The sequence below is a fragment of the Balaenoptera ricei genome, chromosome 11 (assembly GCF_028023285.1).
Source record: "Balaenoptera ricei isolate mBalRic1 chromosome 11, mBalRic1.hap2, whole genome shotgun sequence".
NCBI lineage: Eukaryota > Metazoa > Chordata > Mammalia > Artiodactyla > Balaenopteridae > Balaenoptera > Balaenoptera ricei.
Window position 1 is genome coordinate 101,040,132 of NC_082649.1, and position 12,278 is coordinate 101,052,409.

General features: G+C 39.7%; 1 protein-coding gene across 8 annotated transcripts in view; it reads left to right on the top strand.

Moving 5' to 3' along the window:
* The window catches only part of ATG7 (autophagy related 7), a 326,752-nt gene that overhangs the window by 135,343 nt on the left and 179,131 nt on the right, over positions 1-12,278 (top strand). For all 8 annotated transcript variants that reach the window (XM_059940379.1, XM_059940378.1, XM_059940376.1 and 5 more), the window contains 3 exons: positions 2,860-2,950; positions 3,707-3,851; positions 8,874-9,032. In XM_059940379.1, the coding sequence (XP_059796362.1) occupies positions 2,860-2,950; positions 3,707-3,851; positions 8,874-9,032 (395 nt within the window). The remainder of the gene's footprint in view (positions 1-2,859; positions 2,951-3,706; positions 3,852-8,873; positions 9,033-12,278) is intronic.

Genomic DNA, 12,278 nt, shown 5'->3' on the forward strand with positions numbered 1-12,278 from the left:
TTAAGCCGCCACTGGAAGGTAGCTCCAGGGGAATGAGGTGAGCGTGAACTAACCAGTAATGCGGCCTGGTCTCCACCTGGCAGGCCACCAACTATTTCCACATGTCACTCACTTAATCCTGCCAACCACCTTTGGGGGGAGGCACTTTTCTTTCCATTTTTAAAGATAAAGTCACTGAATTACTCTTACTCCCTGCTCCCAGTGATATATCACTGATGCTTGGTGAAGCTGGCAAACCCAGGAAACACCGTGCAATTCCACTTGAAAAAGAGGTTTTCTGTAGCGCAGTAGTGCTGTCAAGTCTTTACGCTTGATATTGAGTGTAGATTATTTAGTTTAAGAAAGGTAGATGTTCCTCTTTTTTCATGTAAATTAATGTTTTCCCTCTTAGCTGTAAATAAAACCTTATAAAAAATAAAACTTTGTAAAGTTATTCTGTATCGTAATGTGAACTGAAGGTATTCGTATGGTAGTGTCTTTTAATATTTCTGAGGCATCCCATAGTTGCAATGACAGTGTTATAAGAAATGCAATTTTGAATATCCTGTGTCTTCTTCTGCTCTTGGTGGTGCAGCCAAGCTCACTCCCCTTTGCTGATACAGAGTGTTGGAGCAGCTGGCTGAGGGAAGCAGCAGACACTGCTGAGGTGGGAGCCCTCACCCGAGAGCCCTGCTGAGAGCCCTGCTTTCAGTTTCTGTCCTTGACGTGCTCCTCCTCTTTGTCCAGCTAGGGGAAGACAGGGCCTAACTTTCCCCTAAAAAATATTTTCTCGTTAACTTGGGGTATGTCTAATGGATGTAGATTATGTGGAAGCAGATATGATAGACTAAATATTATGGTCACCTATAGTATTTTAAAAAATTATCAGTAAGTTTAAAGTACATCTAATTTTCTTAAAATGGCTGTAACATCTTGAGTACAGAGATGTTTTAATTTGCAATGACATTTTGTGTTTGTCTTATAATTTCTTATCTGTAACAGGAGAAAGCTGAGGCTGGAGTTATTAATTATAGTACTAGACTGTGTTTCTGAATTTCTTGTCAAATTTCTGTACATGTGTTAGAGAAGCATTTTTAAATTTAACATGAGAATAGTAAGAAAATCCAACAAAATATGAGTTAGTAACTGGTTTGAACTCTTTTTTTCCCCCAGAAAAATGATTTTGGAGTTCTTATCCTCTTTAAGAACTCAAATCTATTATTTCAGTTTTAATTTTTTGTGATGTGAAAAAGGACCACACCAGAGCACCTGAGTTAAAACAGGAAGGGTCATTTGTTTTTCGGCTCCTTGCTGTGAAAGATACCCCCAGCCAAGTAGCTTTTGAAGATAACTGACCCCCTCGTTTCCCATTGGTCGTCCTGTCCCAGAAATAAAAAATTGTGTAAAGCAAATCAATACCTCTAGGTCCCATAATTATATTGAGCACTATTATTTTAAGAAACAAAGGTTGAAAGCTAAAAAGTTCCCAAGGAAAGGAAAATAGAGGTGTTGATAGAAATAAAAGTAGGAGAATGTCCAAAGAAAACCAGTGTACAATTAGAGACCAATGTAAAATTCCTGCCATAGCCCTGTATCTCTTAACCTTAAGTCAAGGAGCTTCTGTTCCTTCAGGGACTGTTATTTCAAGCAGATATTGGAGGTGATGCTGGAAGAGTAGGTAGCTAAGTGAATTCCCTGCTAAGGAGTTGAGGCTTTATTGTGAATTTTGGGAATTCAGTGAGGAAGGGAGAGCGACTGAGGTCCCATGGTGTGGGGAGTGTAAGACTGGGTGGCCCCCATTAGCAGGATTTACAAGGCCGGGTTTCCACCAAGGAAGCCAGGTTTCCACCAAGGAAGCCAGGTTTCCATTAAGGTGAGGAGGTAGCAGAAGTATTCTGCAAAGCAATTGAGATTTTTAAGAGGATTTTGCAACAGTGGAATAGAGCAGCATTACCCTGAATGTGTCCTGTGAGATTTTAATTGGTGTTACTGGTTGAGGGAGATAATGGAGAGCCAGGTAAGATTGGGAAGCTCAAAGCCAAATCAGACAAAGTGGCTCCTTTACTGCAGGTTTCTCAGAGCTTTATCTCCCTCATGTGTGATGTGACGCTCCAGGTTTGGGTGGTGGTGGGGCAGGTGGAGAACACAGGTAGGTGTACAGAAGCATTTCCCAGGCCCGTCAGCCATGGGATCTTTATCCTCTCAGAGCTTTGCATGGAGCACATTTTGAGAACAGCTGGAATTGGAGTTACAGAGGCACCCATTGCAGAGGTTAAAAGAGGTCCGCGGAAAAGGGAAAAGTCAGAGGAGAGGAAAGTCTGAATGGATAAGGATGTGCCTAAAGGAGAGGGCAGCTTAACAGAAGAGCATTCCCTTGCACTGAGGTCTGGAGACAGGTAGGCGCAGTGATGGAACTGAGAGGCTGGGTGGAAGCGTAACGTAAGGATGAGGAACGGAAGGGGCGCGCTCAACGGAGAGGTACAGGTCCGGGTGGGAGCTCAGCAGAAGGTGTGCTGCAGTCACACTGGCTTGTCTTCCTAAGGTAGAAAGCCCTTCACAGGCTTAGACCCGCTCCAGATACATTCTTTTTTTGGAGCAACTTCCAGTAACTACAGAAGTTAAGGCAACTCGGGCCAGAGACCAGGGCTATTTCAGAAGCTCTTCTGCGGGAAGACAGTGCTTGGGTCTGAGGGTCTCTAAACAAGATTCCTAGTGGCTCAGGAAAATGAGGCAACTGAGGCAAGTAGATGCAAATTCGGGCCTGCAAACCTTGAAAAAGAAGTGAACTAAAAGCTTATCAATGCGTGAGCCATCTTGCTGCTTTGACTTATTTTTTAGTTTTCCCTCCTTCCCTAAACTTACTGTTTGATTTGCCTTAAGATTGTCCCAAGGCAGTTGGATGGGAAAAGAACCAGAAAGGAGGCATGGGACCAAGGATGGTGAACCTCAGCGAATGTATGGACCCTAAAAGGTATACTTTGGAAGCCGTTTTCTCCAGGGTGCACACCAGGTTCTGTCAGGCCAAGAGCATTGCCCAGTTCAGTCAGGGGGTGCCTTCACACTGACGACGAGTGTTAATCCACTCTTGGCTGCCTCTTGATTTACGTTTGGTTGTGAGAATTAATATTAATGATGGATATCCTGAAGGACACACAATTCATGTTTCTCTAGACATTCTAAATTTCGTTCTTGCTTCAAGCTCAGACTCTCAGACCTGTGTACCTACACCACCTTTTAGTTCTTTATTCATTGCCCTTTGATTTTGTCCATTAGCCTACACTGAAGGACATTATAAGAAATTTCACAGAAACCAGTACTGTATTGAAGGCATGATGTAAGTACCCCCTTTATTGAGGAGACGGAAATTTCTCTGTTTTCAGTATTAGGAAAATCTTTCCTCAGAAGCGGCTGGTGTGTTTTTATTCCTGGACACAGTAACTCCTACACCTGGTCATGCTTCCCATTTCACCTTGGCTGCTGGGAGCTCAGGATCAGATTGGTGGCCCATCACTGTGCAATTGCAGAGGATAATGGTGGCATGCGTTCTGTGTGGTCACCTTTCTCCTCCTCGCTCACCCTCAAGCTTTGTTTTACTTTTCCTTCGATACTAATTTCCATAGTATTTGTTTCTTATTTTCTCATACAGCTACTTTCTATCTAAAAAGGACAAGATTGGGGCATAAATGAGTGACTGACTAAATAAATAAGTAATTCTCTCATTTTCTAGGTTAGCTGAGTCATCAGTGGATCTAAATCTCAAATTGATGTGTTGGAGATTGGTCCCTACTTTGGACTTAGACAAGGTTGTGTCTGTCAAGTGTCTGCTGCTCGGAGCTGGCACCTTGGGTTGTAATGTAGCCAGGACATTGATGGTAAGTTTGTCAGATGTTACCTCTAAAGCTGTGGCTTCTCTTCTTATTTCACTATACAGTCCACCTTCCATACCTGTGGGTTTCACATCCGAAGACTTGGAGGGCCTTGTATTTTATGTAAGGGACTTGAGCATCTGTGGATTTTGGTATCCCCAGGGGCTCCTGGAACCAGTCCCCCACGGATACCAAGCGACGACTACACCTGAGTGCCTTCTCTCTCCCAGACTCCCCCTATTCTCTCTCCCTCCCTCCCTTCTCTTTTTCCTCCCTGTCTCCCTCCCTTTTTTTTCTCAGTATCTCTTTAAGTATAAAAGGAATACATGCTTTTATTATAAGGTAGAAACAGGAACTCTCCCTCCACTCCCATCCCAAGTCACTTACCAGAATTAAGCAGACTTCACAGATTATTACACAGCGTCTTTCCCTGAAGTTTTCGTAGGTATGTGCAAATGCAGCGAGAGAGATTTGTCATCTTTGCTCTTACTTATTTATTTATTTATATTTACAAAAATTGGATCATAGCATACTGTCTATAGCATGCTTTTATTTTTAACTTAATATAACAATAATTGTGGTTCTCTTTCTATGTATTCCATATTATGTATATGTAGGATTTTATTATGTGTCTTGTCCTCAATTTATTTAATCAATTTCAGCATATTTTTCTTTTAGAGATGCTGTTGAAATGAACATTCTTATATCTTTACATGTCCATGGGATTATTTCTTTAGGAAAAAAGCCCTAGAAGTAGAATTACTGTTAGAGAGAATGTAAAACAGAGCTTTTAAATTTGCATTTCTTTAATTAGTGAGGGTTAGTATTTAATTTTATTTCTTTTGTGAATTTTATTTCTTCTATTCATGTCCTTTGGGCTTTGTTTCTTATATATTGACTAGGAGTTCTTTTTTTAATGGATATTAACCTTTTTTCTGTAATATAATGCAAATATTTTTCTCAATTTAAGTTACCTTTAGCCACATAAAGGTTTTTAAAAATTTGATGTTATTAAATATGTCAATCTTTTTCTTTATGGTTTACAGAACTCTTGTTTTTATGTTTAGATCTTCATCAATGTGGAATTTATTTTTGTTTTATGATGAGAGTTAAATATCTAACTTTTTTTCCACAAAGTGGATAGTCATTTGATTGAATGGCATTCGTTCAATAATACAAATCATCATTTTTCCACCTTTATCAAATACTAAATCTCCTTATGTACCTGAGTCTCTTTTTGGATTCTGTTTTGTTCCATCATTCCATTTGTTTGTTCCTGCATTATTACTCACAGCTTTAACTCAAATTACAATGAATTTATAGATAAATTGGGAAGGATTGACATCTTTACAATATTGATCCTTAGTTCCAGAAGCATTGTATATCTCTTAAATTATTTAGATCATCTTTGTAGCATTTTCTTTATTTAGGTCTCACACATGCCTTATTTAGTTTATGTTCACATGTTTAATTGTTTTTTTTCTTTTAAAGATATGTTCCTCCCACTAAATTTTCCAGTTGACTATTATTGGGATATATAGGAAAGATATTCTATCTGGCTATCTTTCTAAACTTTCTTAGTTATATTAGTTGTTTGGTTGATTCTTCAGAATTTTCTAGGTTGATAAGTATTCCTCACCAACGTTTATACCTATTTCTAGGATTGGCTAGGACTCCATGGTTTTGCTGAGGAATAGTGGGGAGAGTTGGCGTCCTCATTTTGTTACTGACTTTAATGAGAAACTTCTTGTTTTTCCCTTTAATTTTGATATGTGATATTGGTTTCTGCTAATGCTCTTTTATAAATTAAGGAGGCAGATTTTTATTTCTAGTTTACTATGAGTTTACATCAGAAATGATGGTTGAGCTTTATCAAATACATCTATCAAGATAATAGTATTCTAATGTTGAGCATTCCTGGAAAAAACCCTATTTGTTCATGGTATGTTATTCTTCTAATATACTATGGGATTCAACTGATAATGTTTTATTGCTAGGTTTTACATATGCATTCATAAGTCAAGTTGGTTTATAGTAATGTTTTTTCCTTTTCTTTGTGGTGTCGTGTATCTTAGAGCTGAGTTATGCTACTTTTATAAAATAAAACTTTCTGCCTTTTTCTATGCTCCAGGACAGTTTAAGTGTATGACTTATCAGTTCCTTGATAGTTTGGTAAAATTCAGTTATAAATCCATCTGGGCCTGGTGCCTTTTGGAATTTTGTTGGCAGTGAGGGCAGGGAATCTTTGGGAACTTTTACAAATGTTTCTATAGTCATTGACCTTTTTAGATTTTATACCTCTTTTGAGTCAGTTTAGTCATGTGTTGTTTTCCTAGAAAATCATCCATTTCATCTAAATTTGAAAATTAATTGATATAAAATACATGTGGTATTCTCTTACCATCTTTTATTTTATTTCATTTTTTTAAAATAAATTTATTTCTCTATTTCTTTTTTGGCTGTGTTGGGTCTTCGTTGCTGCGCACAGGCTTTCTCTAGTTGCAGAGAGCAGGGGCTACTCTTCGTTGTGGTGCGCAGGCTTCTTATTGCAGTGGCTTCCCTTGTTGCGGAGAACGGGCTTTAGGCACGCGGGCTTCAGTAGTTGTGGCTCATGGGCTCTAGAGTGCAGGCTCAGTAGTTGTGGCACACGGGCTTAGTTGCTCCACGGCATGAGGGATCTTCCTGGACCAGGGCTTGAACCCATGTCCCCTGCATTGGCAGGCGGATTCTTAAACCACTGCGCCACCAGGGAAGTCCTTCTTACCAACTTTTAAATCTTCTCTTTATCCTCTTTTTTATCTCTCCTTATTCCTAATGTTGAATATTTGTGTTTTCTCTTTTTTTCTCTTTTTCAGACTTGCCAGAGAGGCTTGTCTATTTTATCAGTCTTTCCAGAGAACTAAATCCTTGATCTCTTTATTCCATAATTTTTGTTTTTGTTTTGTTTTGCTTCCAGATTCATTAATATTTACTTTTATCTTTATTCATTTCCTCCTTCTGTTTTGTGGAATTTATTTCATTCTTTTCCTAACTTCCAGAATTAGGTACTTAAGTTTTCTTAGCATTTTTAAAATTATAAAGTCATTATAGACCCATTGTAGAAAATTTGTAGAGTATAAGAGTTGTAAAGCAAGAAAAGAAGACCCATTTTTTGACTACATTTTCACTTATTTCTTTTCAGTGTTTGTTTAATGTATATTTAAAAATCTTATTTGATATATAAAAATGCCCGTTGCTTTTACCAATTAACATTGTAAACACTTTCTCATGTCATTAAAAAGGATACCTAAAAAGCTTTCTTAATGGTTGTAGAATATGCCTTCTTGTATGATGAAACATGATTTACTGTGACATTCCCCTAATGTTAGACATTAACATTGTTTCTAGTTTTTTACAACTCTAAATTATGTTACAGAGAACATCTTTGTGATTGCATTTTTGTCAGTATTTCAGATTATTTCCTAAAATAGATTGCTGGAAGTAGGTCAAAGGATATGAACATTTAAAAAGTTCTAGAAACCTATTACCAAATTGCTTTCCAGAAGAATTATACCAGTTTACATTCTCAATCAGTAAAATAGTTTTTTCATCACCCCATCCTCACCAGCATTGAGTATTGTAATTTTCTTTAATCTTTACAGATTAGCCATTTAAACTGTGTAGCATTCCAGGAAACCGAAAGTTAAGTGTGAGAGTCCACATGCATGTGACTAACCTGTGGCATGTTTGTAATTTACGTAGCTTTCTTCCCACCGCCAAGCATGTTCCCAGACTGCCTTCCTTGCTCTCCACTCAGCATTGCTTTAAGGAATGCAAAAATACTCCCAAAATAAATATCCCCAAGCCAAGCACCAGTGACTTTTGGATTTTCCATACCTTTATTCCCCCTCCATGGTAGTTTGCTTACCTGGTGAAAGTCACTTATAAAACTGGGTGGGTAGACCAAAGTTACCAGTGGGCTTCAAAACAAACAGCCGACTTAAACTATGCTTTCAAAAGAGTGGATTCTGGCCCATCATCCTCCACCCCGACAGTGAGTCTTGGGTTGTTGTTGACTGTGCCCCTGGAATCATCAGACTAACTGAATTTCAAAGTCCCTAATGGAATGATATTGAAATAAGACAGAGATCAGACTCTTAACTCTGCAGCCAATCCTGGCAGGGCTTCTCTTACATCACTGTGCTTGTTTATGATTTACCGAAATACACATACCCCATCTCACCCCAGAAAGTAGGCATCTTCCTTTGGTTGCCACTCTGGGGATCTCATTTCCTCCCCACCATTAACCAGATCTATGACCTAAGATAAGTCGCTTATCTTTTCTGGGCTTCAGTTTCTGTATCTGTAAAATAAAGTAATTGAACTAAAGATTTTAAAGAGCCTATCTAATTTTAAAATCATGTGGTTCTATAAGACTTCATAGGAGATGGAATTGAAGTGTATGAAATCATGAAAACTATTTCTGAGAATGTAGAATTGTCCCCTACATTCCAGAATATTAATAAGGGCTTTGCCTCTTGGAGAAAAAGTACAAAATCTTCTATGATGTTATACAATTGGAAATAACTTATAAGTCACTTTTACGAGGAGCTAATTCAGGCTTTAAGTGAATTTTAGGATGAGCCGTTACTTATGCTTACTTAGTCATTCAAGGAAACAAGGACGTTGGGTGGCTCTTGCTAATCCTTTTAAGACAGTAACAGGAACAGTTCTTATGGGACTCACCCCCAAAGCTTCCTCTGGTGCCACTGTCAAAAATAATGAATTATTAGTCAGACCCACAATGACATTTCTTAGTCCCGTTACTGTAGGAAGCCAGTGTAATTATACACTGTGTGTATAATTATTTTGTCTTTTAAAGGAAGTTGACACTGTCAAAAACTGAATTTGCACAATTCAATTTCTGGAGTTTCCTGTATTTCGAGGTTCCCAAGCTGCTCCAAAATAAAACCCCTTTTAGGGATTTCAAGGGAGACACCCTGTGAAATGTTCATCAGAAACACACGATGATCTCCTGTTTCCATGCAGGGTTGGGGCGTCAGACACATCACATTTGTGGACAATGCCAAGATCTCCTATTCCAACCCTGTGAGGCAGCCTCTGTATGAATTTGAAGATTGCCTGGCGGGTGGTAAGCCCAAGGCCCTGGCTGCAGCAGACCGGCTCCAGAAAATATTCCCCGGAGTGGTACGTCGATGCTGTTTGAGAATGTCTGAGGTTTTCTCCTGGATCTTTCAGTGTTTAAGTCTTGGGGAATGAGGCCCTGTGGTATTGGTGAAAGGGAGTCAGACATCTGTCACTTACTACCAGGCCCTCATCATGTGGCCGAACCTCTGTTTCCTCATCTCAGAGGTGCAGATTACAATAACAAAACAAAACTCTCATATATTATTATGAAAATAAAATGAAGAGTACATGAAAAGAATGTTTTATAAGTTGCAAAGCATTATCTGAGTTGAGGAATTTGGGGTACGAATATTTTTAGATACTGCCTTGTTCCAAAGGGATTTATGGTGACTCAGATGTAAGATATTATTTTCCTCATCACCAGAATACTTGATAGTTAGTACAGGTTTATGAAATTAAATTGAATGTAAGTCTGCAGAAGAAAGATCTGGCTAATGTTTAGCTTTTTATTCCAGCTGCTTCTTATTTTTGACTTTCATCGTTTACTTTAAAAACAGTGAGGCAAGTCATTCAGCTCATTTGATTCAAAATCTTGCCAATGTTTTTGAGGTCATCCAGCAAAAGACATTCTGCATCTTGCATGCTTAATCAATTTATGTGACAGAGGTTAGATTAGGTGTCTCCGAAGTATCTGTTTGTACTTAAAGTGCCACAAGAGACTCTTGGCCCTGGCTAAAAATAAAAAACCTGCTTTCTCAAAATTTCTCTGTTTAGTCACTCAGCATTAGATTCATTCATTTTAACAGTCTTTGCTTTAAAAGCAACTTTGACTGTTTTGCCCATTTCATCAGTGTACCAGAGGAATGTCATTTATTGGGTTTAATTGAACAGTATTGATTGAACACCCACTGTACCCAGTGAGGTGCTGGATGCCAGAAGAGATAAGAGTAAGTTACACCCCATCACTGAGGAGGCATCTTAGTTAGGTTTCTGCCGTGACAATATTGCATATCACATACTCCCAACATCTAAATGGCTTACGATCATAAACATTATTTCATGCTCATGGGTCTGCAGGTTAGCCATAGCTTAGCTGTAGGCTAGGCTGGACTCAGGCTTCGAGTCAGGTTCCAATCTGCCCTATATGTCATTATTTCAAAATCTACGCTCCAGGAGCAACAGTCAGCTGGTCCTACTCTTCTCATGGTGGAAGGTAGAAGTGTAAAGGAGTTGGTGAGGCTTACCATACCTATACCTGTTAAAGTCTCAGCTCAGAAATGGCACTGTGCAGTGTCCTCCGTCTCCATTGCCAGAGCTAGTCACAGGGCCAGGCCCTAAGTCAATGGGGTTGGTCAGTATACCCTGCCTTCCTAGTGGGAGGTCCTGCAAAGTCGTATGGCAAAGGGCATGGACATATAATTCTATTAGAGGGAGGCAGTGCACAGTCAGGAAGAATAATTCATTCTATCACCAGAGAGTATCGTGAACTGCCCTCTGGGCCCAGACAGACCTGGCTTTGAATCTGAGCTCTGCCTGAAAGTTTTGCTTGCCCAAATCCTAGCCATGGTCTATGACCCAATGCAGTTCCCCCTATTTATTTGTTCAGTTATTCTATGACTTGCTCACTTGTCACATATTTATTTAAGGCCTACTGTGTGCTAGGGACTGGGGAACAAGGCAGACGAAGTTCCCCCTCCCTTGCATAGAACTTCAAGTCTAGATGGGGTCATGGTCAATAAACTAATTTCCTAAACGGTTACACTTGTAATAAGTGCACGAGGCAGGAGCTCAGTTGCTGTGAGACTGTTTAACAGGTAGGCCTGACCTAAACCAGGCTTCCTTGAGGAAGCTAAGTCCTGAAGCATGGGTGGGAGTTAGCTAGACCAAGGGGGGGGCAGAGCTGTTTGTGCAGAGGCCTGAGGTAGGAAGCAGCATGCTGCCTTTGTGGACTGAAAGAAAACCAGGCTAGCTGAAGCATGGAGGTCAAGAAAGACACAGAGCTAGGGCGTCAGCAAAGGCCAGGTCGTGCTGGGCCTTAGAGATCAAGTTCACCTTTTCCTGAAAACATCAGCCTACCAGGATCAAGCCTCTTCCTCAGCACTTACATCATGTTACTCCATCTTACCTATTGGATTATGCATTCCTTACCACTGGGAGCCAGGTCTCTTATACTTTTATCCTTCATGCCTTATAAGTAATAATAGATAACACAGAATGCATCTAAGTACTAGTGTAGTTCCTCAAGTTCGTGAAAAGTACTTGTGAAACTGTTTCACTTATTGGTTAGCCAGGCTTATGTAATTTTCTTTGTATGTTCAACTTAGTGTTCAACAATCAATATTGTTGATATTTTCATTCAACAAATATTTACTCATCACCCTCCTTACACCAGGCCATGGACAGAAGGCTAGTCCTAAGTGAAGAAGACATGAAAAGAACTGCTCGGCTACAAATACCATGCCTAATCCTGGGGTTGAATTAATTGAATAGGAAAAAACCTGACTTTAATAAATCAAATAACTATTTGAAGTCACCATTTTTTTTCCCCCAAAGGTAAGGCAATAAAATGTAGGATTGTGGAGCCACACTAGGGGTTTTAAAACCCAGCTCTGGACATCTGCTTCCAACCCTGAAGAGTAACTGATAGACTAGCTCTCCTACCATTATGCACCTAAACGTTCTGCACCTGGATAGACTATATAAAATGACTCTTCAGACACTGAACAATATGTAGTGAAAGACTGTGGTCTCAGAAAGAAGTGTTTGTCCCAATTTATTGCATGCAGACACTTTTTAGCCCATTGGCACTCCTTTGTGACTCACAATTCATCTGCCAAGACATTGTGGAGCCAGCAGGGGACAAAAGGTAAATTATAGAGCTGTTCTAAAGCCCCCATGAGAAATCCTGAGTCCCCACACTCAAAGAGAACCCAGGTTGCTGGGCAGCTTCTGCTTTTGGACAGGAAATGAAGCTTCACTACCACACATAGCTGTCACCCACCCCCCAAACAAATATCTATACACTCCTAAGTCAGTTTTCTAGTTCAAGGCAGCAAGTAGAGTTTTTTGGTTTTGAGGGTTTTGTTTGTTTTTAGTGCGTATACCCCTAAGAAGATTCAGGCAAGACTAGCAGTCATTCTAATCTTACATGAATTTATTAAATTATTTTTGTTCTAACATCCCATTTGGAGGTATTCTACCATAAGGAAGGGGAGGGGAGGGCAGCTTGGGAACAAGTGGGGAGAGACAGCCTGGCTGGATGGAGGGACTTAGGCAGGCAGAGGGCATTTTGATGAAGTTTCTTGG